The sequence below is a fragment of the Corythoichthys intestinalis genome, chromosome 19, assembly GCF_030265065.1.
Source record: "Corythoichthys intestinalis isolate RoL2023-P3 chromosome 19, ASM3026506v1, whole genome shotgun sequence".
Lineage (NCBI taxonomy): Eukaryota > Metazoa > Chordata > Actinopteri > Syngnathiformes > Syngnathidae > Corythoichthys > Corythoichthys intestinalis.
In genome coordinates, this window is record NC_080413.1 from 27,898,942 (window position 1) to 27,921,612 (window position 22,671).

At 38.7% G+C, this 22,671-nt stretch overlaps 1 protein-coding gene across 6 annotated transcripts in view; it reads left to right on the top strand.

The window, feature by feature from the left end:
- dnmt3ab (DNA (cytosine-5-)-methyltransferase 3 alpha b) overlaps positions 1–22,671 on the top strand; it is a 98,796-nt gene that overhangs the window by 36,994 nt on the left and 39,131 nt on the right. For 4 of the 6 annotated variants that reach the window (XM_057822159.1, XM_057822156.1, XM_057822157.1 and 1 more), the window contains exons 5-7: positions 4,464–4,501; positions 4,620–4,736; positions 21,281–21,508. In XM_057822159.1, coding sequence (XP_057678142.1) covers positions 4,464–4,501; positions 4,620–4,736; positions 21,281–21,508 — 383 coding nt within the window. Of the gene's footprint in view, positions 1–4,463; positions 4,502–4,619; positions 4,737–14,024; positions 14,503–21,280; positions 21,509–22,671 lie in introns of those variants that run through there. The other 2 variants (XM_057822161.1, XM_057822160.1) reach the window with 2 other exon arrangements.

Here is a 22,671-nt window from a genome sequence, read left to right on the forward strand (position 1 = left end):
AGCACACCTATAGCAAATTTAGAGTGGTTAGTCAGCCTAATATGCATGTTTTGTTGATGAGAGAGGAAGTTGGAATACCTATAGAAAACCCGCGTAGGCACGGAGAGAGCATGCAAGCTCCACACAGAAAGGCCAAAGCCCAGGATTGAACCCTTAGGCTACGTCTACACCAGGACAGATAATTTTCTCCCGGGTATTTTGCCGACTATTTTTATACCTGTCCGCACTACGCTTAAGGTGCGTTTGAGGCAGCCCCTGCTTCTGCAAGGTACGGCTGCATTTACGCAAACTACGCATGCATAGAAAGGAGCAGCCTCATGTGTTACGCGGTTTACCTCTGAACTGGGAACTTACTACTCGCTGGCGGGAAATTTCGAAATTACTACACCTTCTAGACCAGGGGTCGGGAACTCCGTTTTGTGATGATATCATATTGTTATTCGGCGACAGCCGGGTCAGCATCTCACAGTACAGCATTGCTTTATCGCATGCAGATGGACTGCGGATTCTGCTGATTTTGCGGATTAATTCATTTATTTTTCACATCATGCCAGCCAAATGTTCTGCAGGTTTTTTTTTTGCTGCACCAGGGAGAGGCGTGTGAGCCTATTTGGGTTTCAAAAATACTGGGATCATGGCACACACTTTAATATGGAAGTGGCTTGCATTTTGTGGCTGACAATGCCTCTTGTCCACCGAGAATGCCACTCGGCCGACGACCGTTGGCTTGTCGCACACTCCCCTCGGTCCTTTTCGCGTGCCCGCCGGGAGAGCGCTTTACTCAGCTTATGCTCGTGCGGTTCTCCATATCGTCCAGCCCCCTCTGCCCTCTCCGTGTGCCACTATCCTCAGGTTGGGCCCGGGCAGCGATGCGCTCCTCCGACGTCGGCCATTTTGTCCGGCGGTCATTCTCCAGCTGCTTCCCCCAAAGAGCTCTCCTGGCCGCAGCAGAGGAACAACAAGATGTAACTTGCTCGCCACCGGGGGGGTTGCCGTTTGGTGAAGACAATCTACAATTCTGCCGCCGTGTGACATGATTCGGGGTAATTTGTGTGATTTTTCGCTTCGAAAGGCGAGAATAAGACTAGGAAACCCGGCTCGGTTCGGGCTAGCATCTTGGCTAGCTCTCACGCCTCTTGGTTTGTTTAAACTCTCCCGAACGATATTTTATGCCACCGGAGTTAGTCCGACTTTTGTCATTTCCCTGCCCCGGCCAAGAAGTTGACAGTTTTGACCATTATGGAGTAATTTTGCCATGTCGTGCTGAATAAATGCATTTTTTTAAATTTCATATTCCATTTAGCACAAGACTGCTATTTGTCATGACCATACCATTTATTTAGCAATTGGGGGAAAATTCTTAGATTAAAAGAATATTCTGTAAAAAATATCAGAGTAGAGAGATTGAAACAATGACATTTTGTTGCTCTCTTCGTCACATTTTCCTCGTTCTGAATAATTCCCCCTCAATGGACTGAATTCTAAGTAAGATGAAATCGTGACCCCGCTCACGTCATCCTCCATCTGGGGACGCTAGAGCGCTATAATGACAGGCAGGGGCTAAACGGCAGATTAAAAGACTAATTTCTCACTATCTGCGCTTTGCCAAATTGTTTTATATAGTCAAATCGTCTCAAAATATGATTCTAATCCACATAATAATGCTATTTAAGATTTTTTTTTATGTTGTCACTGGCACTTTAAGGCCATTATCCTTCCTAACGTAGACGTAGCCTTAATCTCAGAAATGTGACGGGGGCAAGCTCACATCTAATACACCGTTCCCCCTTCTCCCATATCAAATAATAATAATAAATGATAATGTAAGTAACAATAATACCCTGTAGCGTCAGTTTTAAGACTTAATGCCAAATTAAAATATAAAAATTACTCACCTTGAGCTGACACATGCACATGTACAGTACCGTAATTTCTGGACTATTGGGCGCCCCTGATTACAAGCCTCACCCAGTACATTTTTAAAGGAAAAAACATTTGTACATACATAAGCCTCTCCTGCCTATAAGCCGCGTGCGCCCACTTAGTAACAAGAGACAGTGACAAAGAAATACACAGAGTTTTCACAATTTTAATAACACACCTTAACTATTCGTTCCAAACAGCGCCGGCAAACACGGCAGTTATATAGCAGCGGCACGGAAGTTACATAGCATCAGCATGGCGGGACAGCACTAACTAGGCTGGTTATTAAAAACATAAAAGTCTTTGTTAGGAATCTTCATCTTCCTCTTGTGCACTCAAACCATGGAAGTCTTCACCCTCAGTGTCGGATATGAAGACGCTCAGATACACTTCGCCACGCACCTACTCAGTCTCCCCTTCGCTATCGCCTTCAATGCCTCCCATAATGAGGCAAATTCACTCATGAGCTCTTGCTGTCCTACTCGTCACGTAGCAGACTGGCCCTTCGAAACCCGTTGGTGATGGTGGACTTCTTTGACACCGCTTCACGCAGCCAGGCTCCCCCGGCATACCTGTGCAAAAGCTGCTCTTTGCATGCGGTGAGTCTTGGCAAACGATCTCTCGCCGCTCGTCATCAAAGCTTCCCATACAACTCGGATGGCCAATTGAATTTCTTCTAGCATTTTCCATGATGCAGGTCTGCAAATTCTACTCATGCACAAAGACGAGGGTCCGCCACCTCTATTCATGCACAACGGACAAAGTTAAACTACCGGTAATAGTGCAAACTAGCGTCTTCCTCGAAACATATATTCCACGTGTCTTACTGCCACATGCTCGAGCGCCCCTGGCAGCCGTCAGAAAAATGCACAAATTGGCCGCATCATTGCACACGCCGCAGGACCCAAAATGAGGGGAAAAAGTAGCGGCTTGTAGTCCGGAAATTACGATAAGTGTACCAAACATGCATGTGAGTCCACTTCATAATGTTGAACTGTCATAGACCCGTATAAATATATAAATATCAAACAAGAAAAGTTCAACATGTTTTCTCAAAAATTCTCCTGAAAGGTTTGAGGTTCAACTGTATTCAGAATGTTGCCTAACACACGTGCCTGAAAGTGTTGCTACCCTTGCCTGGCACAGCCAGACTATTCTCCCTGTATTTTTCAAACACTGTGAGAAATAGTCTGGGACCCAGCCCATTAACGACCTCTTGAGCAAGATACAAAATCAACCGTCCAATCAGATTCGTTTGTTTGCGTGACGTGTTCTTAACGAGTAACGTCACTCTTGCGCGCCGAAAGTCGTCTCTACTCTCTACAACAACACAGATGGCGAACGGGAGAGCCGAGAATATATTCCAATCCGCGGAAAAACCAGTTCTAAAATTACCTAAATACATCGAAACAAGTCATTGACAACAGTCAACATGGCTCGCGCTAGCCATGTTGAATAAACTTCTCCATTCTCCGCTCACGCTAATTACTTGTCGCTTTAACAATGTCACGTCTGCCCGTCGCTGATTGGTCCACTCCGCTGTCTTTTTGCTGTGGCTTGCTCCGCCCTCGGAATTTGATCCGCCGGACGGTCGCCAGACTCAATCGCTGGAACAGCGGTGAGTCTGGTATACCAGGCAATTGCTACCCTTCTGTTGACTAAAGAAAGGCCCACACAAACAACATTAAATAGAGTGCATCTACAGTATATAGCACTTCAAATTTCCTGACGCACTTTACTGAGGCTCACATTCACCCGTACACACACACACATTCATACAACAGTGGGTTTCTGTTTCCATAATAGGCGTAATTTTAGGGTTCTGCATCTTGCTCAAGGACACTTCAACAGTTGATAGCTGGGGCTGGAATTCAAATGAATGACCCCTTTGGGTGCTGGATGACCTGCTCTACAAACTGCACCACAGCAGTTCATACTTTAAAAATAAATAGATAAATAAATAAAAATGAATGACAATGTCCTAGTAAAAACAGAATTATTTTTAAAAAATCAACTTATGAAACACTGATGTTACTCTATCTAACTTAATATTTTCCTGTACAAACCTCTGAGGCAATAGCTGCACTCACACCATTTTTGTAATTTTCAATGAGATTTTTGCACTTCTCAGCAAGTATTTTTTCCCACTCATCATGAGTAAATATCTTTCATTAACCAGAAGACTAGCAACACGATTAGGCGCGGATGAAAGGACAGTATTTATTTGCTTTTTGCTTTTTTACACATTCATCCCAGCGGAGGAATGATTTTATTTGATTTGAAAGATGTTTGAAGAAAAACGTGAACTGAAAATGAAATACTTATTATTTTAAACTGCCATTCGAGTCTTGATGGGAGGGAAAAAAAAGCATGTCTTGAACTAAAATAACTTCCAGATGGCAGACAACCTTTGAAGGCAGTTTGGCTTTCAATACAGTATGGATGCCAGGGAAATGTAATAAAAGCCAAGTATAGATCCTCATTAAACTTCTTGTTAAATCAGTACAAATGGCTTACTTCCTGTCATTTACCTTCTGTAGATGAAGCAGACGACAGAAGCTGTGACTCCCCTAGAGAGGTGAGTGAAGCGGTTAATCCCCGTGTCCCCTCTGCCAAATATGAATTGAAATATTCTTACAGTACAAGCAGTTTGTCGTCAATAAAGGAAATGTAAAGGTTTTCGGCTGTGTGTGCAGGGGGAGACAGGGAGGTTGCGTAGGAAACCGGTCCCCAGAGTGACTTTCCAGGCTGGAGATCCGTACTACATCAGCAGGAGGCAGAAAGAAGAATGGCTCAGCCGCTGGAAGATGGAGGTGTGAGATGCAGTCATATGGAGGCTAATGTTTCCATTTTCTCCAAAAATTAAAATAAAATAAAAATACATTATCAAGAGAATTACCGTAATTTTCGCACCGTAAGGCGCACATGACTATAAGCAGCCATATTTGGCACGAAAACGGCATTTGTTCATAGATAAGCAGCACTGGACTCACTGTATTATAAGATATTAACAACAAAAGATATTAAGTGATAACACTTTATTTGACAGCGTCATGAAACGACTGTCATAAGACTTAATGAACCACAATGAAGCTTTGAACCACCTGGTAACAAAGCTTCATTGCTTTAAGAAGCATCATTTGGTCATCACTGCTCCCTTGGGGGAGACAGTCAACCTCTGCTGCTACCTACTGTCAACACTGTTGTCGTTCAACATGCCTCCTAGCATGCATTGCAGCGCTACAAATGTAAATAACAATTAACATTCATGTTCTGTGCTAATTATTTCTTCAGTTACTATTCCAGTTGTTTCATTAATTACTAGTTATGGTATTTGGTGACACTTTATTTGACAGAGACGCCATAAGACTGTCATGAGACAATCATAATTATGACATGACACTGTCATGAGCATTTATGAATGCTTATAAAAGATGTAATTTAGTGTTATCTGGAAAATTATCTCACTTTTGAATGGATATAAAAGATCCAAGCTGGACATAAATGGAGTTAGTGACATCATTTGCCGGATGACACTTAATGACATTAGTAGGGCTGCAGCTATCGAATATTTTAGTAGTCGATTAATCGATGGACTAGTTAGTTCGAATAATCGAGTAATCGGATAAGGAACATGAAAAATTAAAAAACCTGAGCTGAGCCTCAAAGGGTATAATTTTTTTTTTTTTTTAAATGAGGATCTATGTACAATAAAAGAACAATTGGCTAACTTACATAGAAACAGTCCGCTAGCTTAAATGCTATAAAATGCAAAAGTTTTTTTTACAATGCTCTTAACAAATGGGGCAGACACATATTCCCACAAAAAACGGCTAAATATACCTATAAACTAAATTATGATTAAAACATTATCATTAAAAACATTAGCTCAAAGACTTAGCTTACGTTGGTCTTAACAGGGAGCAGTTGGATTCAGCCATGTGAAAAGAGGCAGACTAGAGGGCAGTGTATCCACTTAAACAAAATGCAAACACTTTCAAAATAAACCATTACAACACCACTTTAATTAAACGAAAACTCGAAGCAACAAAATTTAATTCGAATATTTTTTTCTTATCGAATACTCTAGTTAATCGATTAATCGTTGCAGCACTAAACATAAGCATTCAGTAATGCCCATGATAGTGTCATGTCATAATTATTACGGTCTTATGTCAGTCTTATGACGCTGTCAAATAAAGTTAACCTAATAAATTAACCTAAATACATCAACAAATAAGCCGCATTGGACTATAAGCCGCAGGGTTCAAAATGAAGAAAAAAAAGTAGCACCTTATAGTCCGAAAATTACGGTATTCAATTATAGAATTAGCACATTGTCAAGATGTTAAATTAAATTATTCTTAAAATAACGTCAGACTATATTTGCAGGAAGTTGTGGTTTTCTCTGTAGCACAGATACTGAATCAAATAAACGGAAGTCAGTGCTTAGTTTTCTGTCATAAAAGGAATTCTTTTGCAATGTAGTAGATAGTTTAGCTTGTGTGTACATTTCAAATTAAACTATTGCAATATCAAGTTATTATTATCAACTCTGCAAGGGTTGAGAGAGTTAATCTTACGACATTGCTGCTCTTGTAATCTGTCAACGTGCAGAAACTGCAGTTAGTGAACATTGATTTCGCTGTTGACTTCTGATAAGCAGCGCATACTCCTTTGTTGACTGAATTTTTTTTAACATTGGGCTAAAGAATGTTTGTTCAGTACAAGCACTATGTACATAGATCTGCGACGCTAATTGGTTTTTAATTAACAGCTTGATAATGAGGTTCCACCTCAAGGGAAAATACAATCAATGCGTTTGGTGTCTTTATGAGTGCTTTCTTTTTTATACCACACTGTAGATCAGGGGTCGGGAACCTTTTTGGCTGAGAGAGCCATGAACACCACACATTTTAAATGTCATTCCGCGAGAGCCATGCAATATGTTTAAAACTAAAAAATACAAGTATTGTGTGCATTTTGTGGAATTTCAACACTTTTAAAGTACAATAAGACTCTGAATTATTTTTAATAACATAGTTATGCTGTTGCTAATCAATGATGAGTATTTTTCACCATTAATGCGACTTCTGGTGCTGCATGGTTTTGCTGATGGCTATGTAGGTAAGCTTCATGCGGGTGTTGAGAAACCTATGCACGGAGCACCGTCAGTGCACACCGAAAAAAGTTTATCCATCAGTAGATTTTTTTTTTCTTTACCGAACTCGGTGAAGGAGTTGATTAAATCCCCCCCTCTTGTTGTCCCTTTCATAGTCAAAACCTTGCAATCATGCTGAACTGCGATAAATAGCTTACGTCTGTTGACTCATCCAAAGCGAGAGAAAAAAAAGTGTCGCATTTATGTCCTGCTGAAAAGTATGATACTCATCTTTTTTTCTTTTTGCCATCTTCTCAAAAGGGTTTCTAAAATTAGATGACAACGCGGAAAACGAATCTAAAAACGAGTTTACTTCCTGATCTCGTGCACACGCTCAAATAGGCCCCTTTTTCCAACAGCAAAATGTGGCAACCCCACTTGAACAGCGTCTCCGCATCATTTGCGTTGTCTATGCGATTGATAGATAGATAAATAGACACAACAACAAGTATGTTTGCCACTTTCCCACTAAAATTACTGCGAACGGGTTTTTGGCAAATCCTTACTACGCGGCACATCGGTTAGAAGCGGCGAGTACTCATTATTTTTCACTACGTTTTCATTGCCTTAAAAATACTTTTTGCATGTATTACCCTGTCATACTTTGAACCATTGTTTTTTTGTGTTAGCTTTGAAGCAGTTGCCCACATTAGTCACGCAGCGTATTTAAACCTTCCTTATTTGATATAACTAAATTTAAGTATTTTCTTAAGGCATTTTTTTTAGTACGTTCTGCCTATATGCATCTAAACAAAACAAGTTGACAGCGCTCGGTAGTTACTTTGGGTGTCAAATTCAACTCATGTAGGACGTTTCGCTGATGTAAGAGATTTTGGCAGAACACCGGCTTACCAGTCGCCAGTTGTAGTATATGGACTACGTGTACCATGACCATGCTGTACAGTATTAGTAGCCAATTGCTTTGTTGTCACAGGAATTAACTTGACAAAAGAGGATAATCTAAGTTCGGCAAAGTTAGAGGGGGACAAAAACTAGGGTTTTAAAAAAAAAAAAGATTATGTATTACATAATTCCTGGTGCAAAGCTATTTTGTCACAGAAATGTGGGTGAGACGCATAGGGACTGTTTTGAATTGTGGGAAAAAAAAGAATAGGAGGACTTCTTCTGTTCTTTCTAATATAATTTATTTTATAGTTGGACTACTATTTGTTTGGTTTTGTAAAACACATTTGACATTTGGATTTCTTTACACAGGAAGTATACTTCCTGTCTCTGAAGACACTCAATTGGTTTGTGATACATGAATGGCATTGTTCCAGCTTAGAGGTTCAAGTGTTCTATGAATGAAGGTTTATTTTGGGTTGACAGTATTTCATCTGTTTGAATTCTGCTGAAGACAAAAAAAAGCAAAAAACATTGCAACTAGTTGTTGAAATGATGACTGACTACTTCCCTTGAGCATAGTTTTGTCATTGTATGTGCGTCCCATTACTTTGACATCCAAGTATAAATGCATGGGTTTGGACTGCTTCTTTGTGTGGTTTGCAACAGAAATTTACAACAGCGTCTGAACATTTAATTTCAACTGTCACTCACAGCATTTATTCTTCATACTCTATGCCACACATGGTTTCAGAACATATTGTATGGCAAGTGAAAATATCACACTGCTTTGATGTAAGTAAGAGAGAAAAAATCAGTAGTAAGTTCCACAGCTTGCCTTGCTGAGACATCAAGATGTAGAGGCATATGCAAAAGCTTAGCAGAAGAGCTTGCGAAAAGGCAAGATAATCAGAGGCAATTGAGCAACTTTTCATCTGCATTGCTGTAGTTGTTATAGTCTACATTAGACTTCAATTATAATTACAATATCATAAACTAGCTATGAATTCTAAACAAATGGAACCGATATACTGTATCTTTTGTGATGTGTAACTTGGTTCTGATGTTGAAAAAAATTGAATTTAAGTAGAGTGTCTAATTATATGAAAGACTGTAAGCGCTACTTCCTGCCAGGGAGTACTTTTACTTCCTGACTTATTACTCAACCAGCAAGCCACAAATATTGTTTTATGTGCTATTTTGCATCATCACGCAATGTTATTGAAACTGAGTAAAAGGTTTATAAATAACGGAGGGATAATAATTCAGCATGTAAAAGTAAGAAACTATTGTATATTCAGTTATGGTTCACTGTGGGGATGTGTATGTTTTAACCAGGCACGTGCGGGAGGGGGCAGCAAAGACTGACTGAGTCACAGCCAGAAAGTGTTGATGACAGTGTTGATTTCTTATCACTACCCCCCCCCCCCCCCCCATTAAAGTATGTCACTGTCACAGCCAATTGTACTGTAATGCTGTTTCAACTGGAAGTTTTGTTGTTGTAAGGTGTATTAAATTCTTGTTCATATGTCTCTGCACGGCCCTGGTTGTAACAATATAGTCAGGGGTGCACATAAGTGGTCCGCTTGCGCGCATGCGTACTGGACGTAGACAAACGCGCTGGCCCTCAACGGCTTCCATACGCTTTTGTGTACCGATGGCTGACCACTGTATTTGCGGCGGACACGAGAAAATAACTTCTCAAAATTTCGAAGAGGCAGGCCACACTGAGTAATTACTTCCGTGTTCCCCCACCCCCGTCAAAAGACAGACAGATGACAGAGATGTCACCGGAGCTACCGAAAAAAAGGACTTTTGCTGAAAAGTGGCTACAGCAGGTACCATGGCTAGAAGCAAATGATGCTCGCACGGAAATGTGGTACAACATTTGCCGTGAGAATCCCAATGTCACTGATAAGAGCAGCACATTTTATGTAGGGTCAAAGAATTTCAGCCATCCAAACTTTGAAAAGCACGAAAAAAAAACAGAGCATGTGGCAATTAAGCAAACTATCGATGTCAAACAGGACCCCACTCGGCCTATGGACAAGTGGCGGAATAGGGCGGGAATACTAAAGGTAATGAACAGCGACATGCACTGACAAACGTGTTTTTGCTTGCATTTTACAAAGCTAAACATGCACGTTCAATGAGGTCTTATGAGGAGGACATCCCACTTTTAAAAAGGCTTGGAGTTAATGTGGGAGCCGCATAATGCCCTTTATTTTGAATTGGTGCTTTTTATTTCTTTACATTTCACTTCAAAGTAATGGCAATTTTGTTGTGCCAGTTGATGTTAATCAAGCATTAATTGTTAATATAATTAAAGTTAATTGGCTCTAAGTAAAGCTTGTCATAAATTTATCGCATCAGGCGGGTCGGCTCTCAAGCTCAATGAGGACCAAGTCACATCTCCAGGTCCTCCTCTGAGAACCTGGGCAAAAAAAATATGTGCACCCCTGAATATAGTAGTATTTATTAACTAAACACAATGTATCTTGGACATAAAATTGCTATGTGGTCTATTATATTGTTGGACCAGCCGGCACACAACTTACTGTATATTACATTTGTACTAGCATTAGATCTGACACTAACATTTCTGGATGTGTGCAGTATACTGTACACTACTTATTGTATATATAGCAAGGATGTTACATTTCCAGCCTGAAATGGCAATGTAAAATGGGCAAAAGTTAATCACATCCATATCTTTGTCTGATTTCGTACAGTTGAGTGTGTGAGCAGGCGTGCGTGGCTGCTTGCTGTTGAGTGTGTGTGTATTTACTTTGTCAGTCTAGTGAAATGTAGCCAGCAGTTAAGAGTGCCATTAAAATCTCATTCCACTGCGGTTTGAAGGAAACAAGGTGACTGCAGTGGTTTGGACGGGGTTAGGGGGATCTCAAACTCGGGCTGCAGCTATCGCTTATTCAAGTAATTTATAAATCTATCAATTAGTTAGTTCAAATACTCAGTAATAGAGCAATAATTGCATTTAAAAATAAATTAAATACCGGAGCTTAGCCTCAAACAGTATATATGCAACGATTAATCGATTAACTCGAGTATTCGATTAGGAAAAAAATATTCGAATTAAATTTTGTTGCTTCGAGTATTCGTTAAATTAAAGTGGCGTTGTAATGGTTTATTTTGAAATTTTGCATTTAGTGTTATTGATTAGGTTGGATACACTGTCCTCTGGTCTGCCTCTTTTCACATGGCTGAATCCAAATGCTCCCCGTTAAGACCAACGTAAGCTAAGTTTTTGTTTGAGCTAATGTTTTTTAATGCATTCACAATTTAGTTTATGGTTAGTTTTTAATTTTTTGTCGGAATGTGTCTGAACCATTTGTTAAGAGCATTGTAAAAAAAAAAAAAAAAAAACTTGAGCATTTTATAGCATTTAAGCTAGCGTACTTCTTCTCTGTAAGTTAGCCAATTGTTCTTTTGTTGTACATTGATCCTCATTTAAAAAAAAAAAGAAAATTATACCGTTTGAAGCTGAGCTCAGGTATTTTAATTTTTCATGTTCCTTAACCGATTCCTCGATTATTCGAACTAGCTAGTCCATCGATTAATCGACTACTAAAATATTCGATAGCTGCAGCCCTAATATATATATATATTTTCGGGGCAACATGGGGCCCCGAAAACAGCTCAAATGACCTGAAAGAGAAGATTGTTCAAAATCATGGTTTAAGGGAAGGCGACAAAAAGCTGCATCTGACATTTCAGCCGTCAGTCTCCACTTTGAGGAACATAATGACAAATGGAAGACGACAAACAACTCCAATTAAGGCCAGAAGTGGCAGGTCAAGAAAAGTGTCCGTTTTACCTCTGAATTGTTGTTATTTAGGAATAATGATCTGTTGAATCATAAACCATTTTTTAACGATTAATTGACTAACTAGAGTAATTCGATTGGGAAAAAGCTTCGAATCTAATTTTGCTGCTTTGAGCATTCGTTAAATTTGGAATGGCATTGTAATGGTTTGTTTTGAAAATGTTTGCATTTAGTTTTATTGATTTGGGTGGATACACTGCCCTCAAGTGGCTACAGTGAATATTACTTAACTCATCTCACTTGGCTGGATCCACCCGCTCCATGTTAAGACCAACTTAAGGTTGTAAGTTTTTGTTTGAGCTAATGTTTTTTTAATACGTTCGTAATTTAGTTTACAGGTATATTTTGCCGTTTTTTTTGTTTTTGTTTTTTTTTTGTCGGACAATGTGTTTGAAGGATTTTTTAAGAGTATTTTATAGCATTTAAGCTAGCGGACTTTTGGTATGCAAGTTAGCCAGTTTTTCTTTTGTTGTACTTAGATCCTCAATTATTTAGTTTTTATACCGCTTGAAGCTAAGGTCAGGTATTTTAAATGTCGGTTTAAATGAAAGTGCAACCCTGCATAGTTTGAAGAAACACTCAGGAATTTTATTTTGTATTCGCATTTAATGCTGCCATCTTAGCAAGCCTTCGTTTTACTTCTCCTAAAATTTATTCCGCAACGCATTAATTGTTCCTAATCTAATTACTCGATTATTCGAACTAATTAGTTGTTAGATTTATTGATTACCGTATTGGCCCGAATATAAGACGGTGTTTTTTTGCATTGAAATAAGACCGAAAAAGTGGGAGTCGTCTTATATTCGGGGTCTAGACATTATACCTATTCACGACGCTCAGGGCCGGCCCAGGCCATTTGGGGGCCCTAAGCAAAATAATGCCAAGGGGCCCATATTTTTGGCCAACCATTTCGTCACAGTGTACTGTGAAACCCAGACATGCAATCCAATCCATACGTCCATATTTTGTATATTAATCATATTTTGTTGCACTGCATACTTCAAACTTCTCACCCCAAATGACATGTAATGACAAGAAAATGGACGTTTGCATGGATAAACGGCAATGCGTGCCACATTATTTACGATGTTCTATTAACAACGTATAAAATGAGGTTACCAGATCGGGGGCCCCCGAGTGGTCAGGGGCCCTAAGCAGCTGCATAGTCTGTGTATAGGCTGGGCCGGCCTTGACGACGCTAGATGGCGCCAGATATCATTGACGCGAATGCTGAACTTGAGGAGTAATGTTCTGTCATGACAGATCTCAGCTACTCTCAAGTTTAACCAGTTTGCATTATTTTATTGCAATGTTTTTCCTTATTCAGATTTGTTTCAAGACTACAGTTACAGTTAGACCTCACTTTGATGGTTAAAGCAATTATTGCAGTTTTGTTTTTTTATCACAATAGATTGGTTTAATTTACATTTAAAGAACCATAAGCCATTCATTTACGAATGTGATTGCACTTTAGTTTTCATATTTAAATGTTCAGATACTAAGATTTGAATGAGGCAAAATAACATGCTTTTTCTCTCAAATATATTGTTATAATCATTTGTTTCAGATGTACTGTAATTATTTTCTGTATAAAAAATAATTTGGTGTTCAAAAAGTCTTTTTTTTTTTCAAACTTGAGTCTTGAAAAAGAGTGGGTCGTCTTATAATCAGGGCCGTCTTATATTCGGGCCAATACGGTACTTTAATAATCGATAGCTGCAGCCTTAGTTTGATATGCCCTCAACTCCATCCAAACCACTGCAGTCGCCATGTTTCGACTACTAAAGCAAGAAATAGCTGCAGCCCTGCTCGGAAGATCCAATTACAAAAGTATAATGCATAATTCTGTCAATTTGTGACCCAAGTGCAAAAAGTGTAAGCAGCTAAACTCTTCATTTGGCTGAAAACTACATTACTTCCGGCGTATATTCTTTGTCTTCTCACATTCTGCTTTTAAAATAAGGGGGTGTCCCGTCTTTGGAATGAATGTTACAAAAAAGCCACAGAAGCATAACCTATAGTTACTCTTGCTCCCTGACTAGGTCTGAGCTATAGAGCTCTCCAGCAATATGCATACTGTATGTCTTGCTTTTAAGTTTTGTTTTACAATACATTTTGATCATTTTTTTCCTGTTTGTTTTTATCATTTAACCTACATCGTGTATGTAAAAAGAAGTGGCGCAGTTTTGGTGTTTTTCTTGTGAAAAGCAAAACTAAATTGTGTAGACTCTTTTGTATGGAAATTATAACTATAACTAAGGTTTTGTGTTTAATTGATTTCCATTCAAGTGGCTCTACAAATTCTGCTTGACTGGTTTTTACAGTAAAATAAGCCTGTTAATATGCATCAGAGGTCATGAATATCTCATCCCACACTATCTTATATAAGTACTACGCACACTTCATATGCGCACATTGAAGCTCTAGCGTGGATCTGTTGTTTTGTATCCATGGTGTCATCATCACACGTAAATCCCAGTGGCTTCCACACATTCATCACAGCAACTAGTGGCTCTGTAGTGGGAGTTTACCTAGTCATGTGTGAGGTGAGGAAGCCTGTAAATCAATCGCTTCGTTCGCGGCTGGCCAATCAGCAGAGCGCAGGCTTCAAGAATGTTTGAGCATATGAGTCAAGGAGGCGACAAGAGAGGAAACTCTTAGAGGAAGAGAGACACTGAAGAAAATGACAGAGAGAAAGAGAGCCAGAGAAGAACAATGCCATGTCCAGTTTGTAAGTTAGATCTATTTTCAAGACTTAAAGTTGCTCTTTATTTCATTAGTTTATTTTACTCTTCTGTTTAATACCTGTTGGGATGGATTTCATATATTAGTTGTTTATATAGTTGCTAATAGAAGTGTTTTTAGGTTGTAATGTTTGCTAGGTTGAACAGTATTGTAAGACATAACCATTATTTGGGATTGCAGTCATTTGAAGACTTGGAGTTTAGTTTGGCTTTTTTTGCTTAAATGTTTTAACTCGTAGATTTAGATCTATCAATGTTGTGTTCAACGTTGTTTGAGTTGGACTGTCCTTTGGATGTGTGTGTTTCGGGCCAGCTGGGTTTAACACACTGTCACTCGCAGCCTTTATGCTTTCTGACTCCTTCCAGATGTGAACATTTTAATCAAAAAGTGATTCTTTGTTGTTTTTATTCATTTTGAATAGGGGTGTGACAAAATATCGAAATATATATGAATACACGTATATATGTTAGGGCTGTCAAACAATTAAAAATTTTAATTGAGTTAATTACAGCTTAAAAATTATTCGTAATTAATCGCAATTCAAACCATCTATAAAATATGCAATATTTTTCTGTAAATTATTGTTGGAATGGAAAGATAAGACACAAGATGGATACATGCATTCAACATACGGTACATAAGTACTGTATTTGTTTATTATAACAATAAATCAACAAGATGGCATTAACATTATTAACATTCTGTTAAAGCGATCCATGGATAGAAAGACTTGTAGTTCTCAAAAGATAAATGTTAGTACAAGTTATAGAAACTCTATATTAAAACCCCTCTTAATGTTTTCGTTAAAATAAAATTTGTAAAAATTTCAATCAAAAAATAAACTAGTAGCCCGCCATTGTTGATGTCAATAATTACACAATGCTCATGGGTGCTTAAGCCCATAAAATCAGTCGCACTCAAGCGCCAACAGAGGGCGACAAAACTCCAAAAAATACAAGTAACAAGTTGGCCTTGCACTGTGGTGTCATTTTAATCTGTTTGAACGGGGCATGTGCGCTAATTGCGTCAAATATTTTAACATGATTAATTAGAAAAATTAATTACCACCCTTTAACGTGATAATTTTGACAGCCCTAATATATATGTGTATATACGTATATATATATATATTTAAAATATATCGTGATACTTTGTATCCCAAAAGGTTATCGATATGCTCCTGCCATGAATCGAGATATCGTTTTAAAAAGGTGTCAGTGTCTTAAAAAAAAAAAAAAAAAAAAGAACCAACAAGTTGCTACCAAAATCTTAATAATGTCTCAGTTAACTCTAGGGCTGCACTGACGGTGCTGCATTTTAAGGTCACTTGCTGTTCATTTTAGGGCATTTACAGGTCATTTTCTGTTGAGTTTGAGTCACTGCCTATTCTTTTGGGCGATTCCCAGGTCTCTTCCTGTTCTGTAACTCAAACTGAACAGGAAGAGACCCATAAAATACCCCAAAATCAACAGGAAGTAACTGAAAATCAACAGGAAAATGACCTTAAATTGCCCAAAATTACCTCATTGCCTGGCATTGGCTACCACTACCGGTCATAGACGTTCAATCCGATTGAAGTGGGAGGGATGGCAGCGAGCTGCCACCCCCCCAGTTCAAATGGATTGGACGTCTGTAAGTGATAAACTCATTCCAATTCACAGCAGAAGCTTTTTCTGTTTATTAATTGTTTATAGAATATCTTAGAATGATTTCCTGACCAATGTATCGCCATATCGTCAGATCATCGTTATCGTGAGCTTTGTATCGCAAATCGAATCATATCTTGAGGTACCAAGAGGTTCCCACTGCTAATTTTGAAAAACCTTAGAAGAAAAAAAGCACCGGTGTACAGGAACATCAAGGCTTATGAGCCATTTTTTTGGTGTGCATTCAATCACAAGATAATCAAGAATGAAAGCAATCTTTTGCCTGTTGACATCGTGAGGAGGGGTCTTAATTCTTTTAATGTTTTCTGAGTTTGTGTGTGTGTCTGAGTTCACTTGGAGGTCAGGGTCAGTCACGGCTGTAAATGGGGGTGTGTTTTCGAAATGGTTCATTGGCTAGGTCACAGGGTTCGGGGGTCACAGATCAAGGGGGTGTCACCTGTGGGGTTTACTAAAGTTCAAAGTTGTAACTCATGGCAACCCTTCTTACGTCTTTGTAATCTGACTGGAAGTACTCAATAACAGTTATGGTTCTCTTAGTCTTTGTTTTAGTAATTTCACTTCATGGCTGCTTGAATGTGTGTGTGATAAACGCTCAATTCACTGTGTTCTCGACTGAAACATTGGTACAATTATTTCCAGCCAAGCTATAATGGGTAAAAAAAAAAGAAGTCTTCAGACTGTTCAAATTGCCAATGTATTTGTCAGGTAAAAAAGGTGATGAGGATAATTTTTTAAAACAACTATTGATTTACATTATCTGTACAACCAAATTTTAAAAGAAGACATCTTTCGAAGACACCAAAATTATTATTATTATTATTATTTTTTTAAATGACAAAATTGAGTTTATCCACACAACCTTATAGTAAGGAATGTGGCTATATTCAAAATGAAACAATCACATTTGTCGAACACGAACTGGTCGCCAGCTAAGCGTAGATCACGTGTAGACAAACAACTGTAACACACTCGCATTCACACCATTTAGGGAATTCCAATTAACCTTCAACATGGACTTCATAATTATATTGATGGGTCACATCTGTCAGACACTGCGCCACGCCTTCAAGGGGGCCTGCCCACATCCAGCATCAAGAGGAGTTATTCTCAAACACATGTACGCAGCGATCTAACGCCGGAGTTAGGTTGAAAAAGTACGAAAGCTGTACCGTATACAAACAGGAAGGATTGTCTCAGGAGTGATTCGTTCGAGTATTCAAGGTCATTATTATATTTTTCATACCATGCATGCATTTTGAAACGTGAAAAAAATCAATGGGAGACTAGAGATTAATCGCTACGGCATTGGCGTCATAGTGCGTAATATTTACGTAAAATAAATGCTAACTGCTCTTTTTTTTTTTTTTTTTCCGCTTTTAACCTAGAATCGAGACTGCTTTTAACCTACAGTCGAGACTGTTTTATGTCCATATCTATAAATAATTCAGGGATTTAAGCATTTATACAAAAGAAATTTCAACGGAAAAAGCTCTTTGTTTTTATATGGCGGCCACTACATTTGCTCACTGACTAGGATCATAGTTCGCAATATTTACGTAAAATAAATGCTAACTGCATGTTTTTTTTACTTTTAACCAATAATCGAGACTGTTTTACGTCCATGTCTATAAAGAATTCAGGGATTTAAGCATTTATTCACAAGAATTTTCAACGAAAAAAGCTCTTTGTTTTCATATGGCGGCCGCCACATTTGCTTACTGAGTAGCAGCATAGTTCGCAATATTTACGTAAAATAAATGCTAATAGCACGTTTTTTTTGCTTTTAACCAAGAATCGAGACTGTTTTACGTCCATGTCTATAAAGAATTCAGGGATTTAAGCATTTATTCACAAGAATTTTCAACGGAAAAAGCTCTTTGTTTTCATATGGCAGCCGCTGCATTTGCTTACTGAGTAGCAGCATAGTTCGCAATATCTATGTAAAATAAATGCTAATTGCATGTTTTTTTTGCTTTTAACCAAGAATCGAGGCTATTTTATGTCCATATCTATAAAGAATTCTAAGATTTAAGCATTTATTCACAAGAATTTTCAACGGAAAAAGCTCCTTGTTTTCATATGGCGGCCGCTACATTTGCTTACTGAGTAGCAGCACAGTTCACAATATTTATTTAAAATAACTGCTAATTGCACTTTTTTTTTTTTTTTTGCTTTTAACCAAGAATCGAGGCTGTTTTATGTCCATATCTATAAAGAATTCAGAGATTTAAGCATTTATTCACAAAAATTTTCAACGGAAAAAGCTTTTTGTCTATTATTCCACTCGGTCAGCTTTGACGGCCACGCCAACAATGCAGGCCCCCTATTAATCGGCCACATGCCCCGTCAATAATTATGAAGTCTATGCCTACAATAAAATTTTGGGAATGTATGAGGAAACCAGAGAAAACTCATGCAGGCCAGCCACAAAGGCTGCGGCCCAGATTTGAAATCAGTGACCTTACAACTTTGAGATGAATGTGCTAATCAGTCATCCATCGTAATGCCGGTTCTACAACATTCCTTAGAAAATCGCAATAACCGTCCACTAATAATAATTTTTAGAACAGGCGAGATATACAGGCTGCTGTATTACACAGGCCTCAAGATATGTATTAAAGAAATCTGCGACAATGAGGATTTTCTCCGACAGAACTTGTGTGTTTGTGTTAGTGTGTTTTTGTGTGTGGTTTGCCTATAGCCCACGTAACAGGACGATTAGAAGTTTATGAGGTCAGAAGTCAACATCAGCCAAGAAGAGTTTTCAGGTCAAACCCAGGGGAGAGTGAATAGCTCCTCTCACTTTTACTATCTCTTTCAGTGAGTAATTTATGCCATGTCTTTACTGTTGCTTGTTTCACACATTCATTCCTTTAGATGTTGTTTACAAGCCGGCTGGAGTAGTGGACAATGTGCAATGTAAATCATTCAGATCCATTGATAACAGGAGGATTTATTTTTCATGCTATGGAGATGTTTTGCTGTTATTTCGTCACCCAGCTTGAGAGTTTTAAGTAGTTTGAGGTTACGGTATTTGAATTTTAATCTTTTTTTTCTTCTCATACAATTTTTCTTGTCATTCAAATGAAATATCAGCTGTGAGGCAGACATGCTTACCACTATTGTATGATATGCAAGTCTAAGTGGTAACCACATTATCAGGACATTTGTGTTTGGCTTCAGATAAAGGGTAATCATTGCTATTTACTGCAGAGTGTACACTGCTGATTATAGGTGGCTGCTCGCGACCATGTGGTCAAACAAACACGAACCACAGAGCCGTGAAATGTTTACATTTGGTTAACAGACTAGCCATGGCACAGATTTGTGCTTTTTTTTTTGAGTGCTTCTCCAGTTTGAGTCTGATTTAAGCTATTGCATTTGCTGGATTTGCTGGCTACTTAAGCAACTAGCACTAACTTTATGTCTTTAAGCTAAATGATTACAGAGATAGGCTGGTAGCTTCTTACATCAATCATTTTTTTTAATCCAGTATAATCCTGCTTAGAAATGTGCTGGTATGAGATTTTGACGGTATGATGACCTTAAGCAAAAACACCGTGGTTTCACGGTATCACGATATTGCAATTATAGCTCTAAAGTGTGTTATTTTGAAATGTAACTTTTTTCCATTTAACAGGATTTTTTATTTTTCATAACATTTGAAAATTAGAACATCAGCATGAATGCAATGTTAAAATAAATAAATAAAAAAAAAACAAATAAATAACTTTTAATATTTTAAATAAAATTCACCTAATAGAACTTATAGACTAAACCCACAGCCACAACTCAAGTTGCTCAACATTAGAACAAGAACCCTTGGTGATAAAAAAAACTGCATTTAAACAATTTAAGCTCAAATTGATTTTGTGTAAAACACATACTAGTACTGCTGTTTATATTAAGTAGTTGAATATTAATGAGTGTGTATGACTCGTATCATTATTTACACATTATACACAAACACACACCCTCTGTCAACACAGAAAGTCGCCAGAGAGAAAAAACGCTGTATTATGAAAATGTCATTTTGAACAGATGTTTACAATGGCAGAAGACTTTACCAAATTAAGCTAATGGTAGCAGGGAAATTAATTAGCCGTCTCAGCATATTAATTGGCTGCGTTATCTGCCTCGTTAACAAGCTTACGTTATAGTATTAGTTTTACCATCGCTAGACACACTAAACACGCTGGAGTGAACTCTCGTAGCTGGTGGGAAACGCTCATGACAGCGTTTACTTACCTTAAATTTTGTGTAAAATGATGGATGATTGTCGCGTAAATGTGAAATCATGTTTGTCACGGCGGTCTGTTTCTTTTCAGTAGCCGAAGTACTCCCATATTAGCGACTTTGTCTTTTTTGAGGGCGGAAAAAGCTCAAGTGTAGTGAGGGCTTCCGTTCCAAGCCACGAATTTCTCGCTGCATTTTTGGGATATAAAAAACAGCTAATACCGTACGACAGGATGACGAAAATTGTAGTGGTTTTGAAACCGTGACGTTTTCATCCCATGGTAAACCTTGAAATTGGTAACTGGCACATGCTTAATCCCGCTTTTTGTCTTTAACAAATGGGTTGGAAAAACAAGAAAATATTCATCCATTGCACTTGTCATGGTATATTGCATATTTCAATGTAACTGTGCTGTAGTTTAAAATGATTTTGTCATTTGTCATTGTATAAAAACGCTTGAAGACTTTAAAATACAACGTAGGTTGTCTTTCTTCTTCACTTTTTTGCTCGCTCTGCCTCACACTTACCCCTAGCTTTGTGTTATTTCTCTTCTTCCTGAGTTGAACCCGGTGAACTGCATCCACAGCTTGCACTCCCGCCCTGCTCACTTCCTGTTACGCAGGATCAATTAAGGGATTGTTCTCACAGCCTGAAGCACCGAATCCTTGATCTTGAACTGTTAACAGATCAACTGTAAAAGCCCACATTTAATATCATTCAGAGAATCCTTTCTGGTGGCACAAGGCTAATGTGAATGGAGCAAAAACAAAAACGTTGATGTTTTGACATACCTTTTAACACAATCATTCTGTTTAAAACGAGAGCATCTGTTGACACCGGCCTCCACTTGTCCTTCACAGGCAGAGAGACGGGCTTATAGGGAAGCTGAGATGTGCATGATGGACGACCTCACATCGGAAGGTGACTTTCAAAAAGAGGACGAACCAGCCAGCCCAGACCCCCTACCTCCCCGTCCAGAACCTCTCCCATCCCAGCAACAAACAGATCCTGCCTCGCCAACTGTTGCCGTAACACCAGAACCAGTTGCCCGGGGAGAGCAGGCAACACCTAGAGAGATAGAGTACCAGGTAAAAGCACAAATTGCTGTATACATTCTCGTTCATTTAATGTTTATGTTGATCCGTTGTCATTTTAGCCATGTTCTACTTAGCAGTCAACAGAGATGTATGCCAATCAATGTTCCCACAAAGGTGCGTGTGTGCGCAATTGCGCACTTCTTGCACATACTCTGCGCACAAGAAAATCTATGCAGCACACAAAATAAAATTCAACAGAAACATTGTAATGTCACTAGGACTACGGTTGGCGCGGCAGTGATGTGTTGTTGTGTGCGCAACACTCCTATTGGAGCATTCGATACGGCCACTTTAGTGCTCCTATTGGTGCATTCGATATAGAAACGCGAGGCTCCCGTTGGTGGGTTACTACCCTACGATTGTATATACTAGTGTTGCACCGATACCATTTTATGGTCCCGATACCGATACCTGGCTGTGCAGTATCGGCCGATACCGATACCATACCGATACCACCCCGTTTATATATATATTTTTTCTTTTTTCCAAAGAGCTACATAATTTGATGTGAAATCGTTGCTATCAAGGCTTTGTCAGGCTGTTGCTTACCTTTGCAAAATAGGAAAAAGACTAGTACAAAGTGAATAGTCTACTAAACCCTAGTAGACAATAGTTGAATAAACCTTTGGCTCTCAAAGGCCAAAATAGTGCTACATTTGTGAAATTAATAAAACATGTGTAATGCAAGCCCAACAGTAAGAAATTAAAAATAAATTCATAATAATAAACTCAGAATGAAGTGAATAAAACTTTTTAATCCTCTCAAAGGCAACTTTCATGAAATTATTGTCACATTCTTCTGCTGGTTAGATTGTGTCTTGTTGCTGGGCTGGTCGTGGGGGCTTTCCTGACGTCGCACCTGCATCCAATGCAGGCTCATCAGCGCAGCATTTAAGCACGGGTGATCTCAAAGATATTTGCCTTGCTGATCGCCATTTGACATCTCGCACTATAGTCTCGCTACATTTGCTTGTTACGCCCCTGCATTGGTTTTTTTTCTGTTAGTGTGCTGCTCTCGTTTGTAACCTCTACCCTGTACAGGTATTTGAGTGTTTTATTTTGGCTTTTTGGCTCGCTGCCTATCGTCTTAGTTAAGCTTCGAGTTTGTAGTATTGAGCTCCGTCGACCTGCTGTCACGGACTCCTTTTGTCATT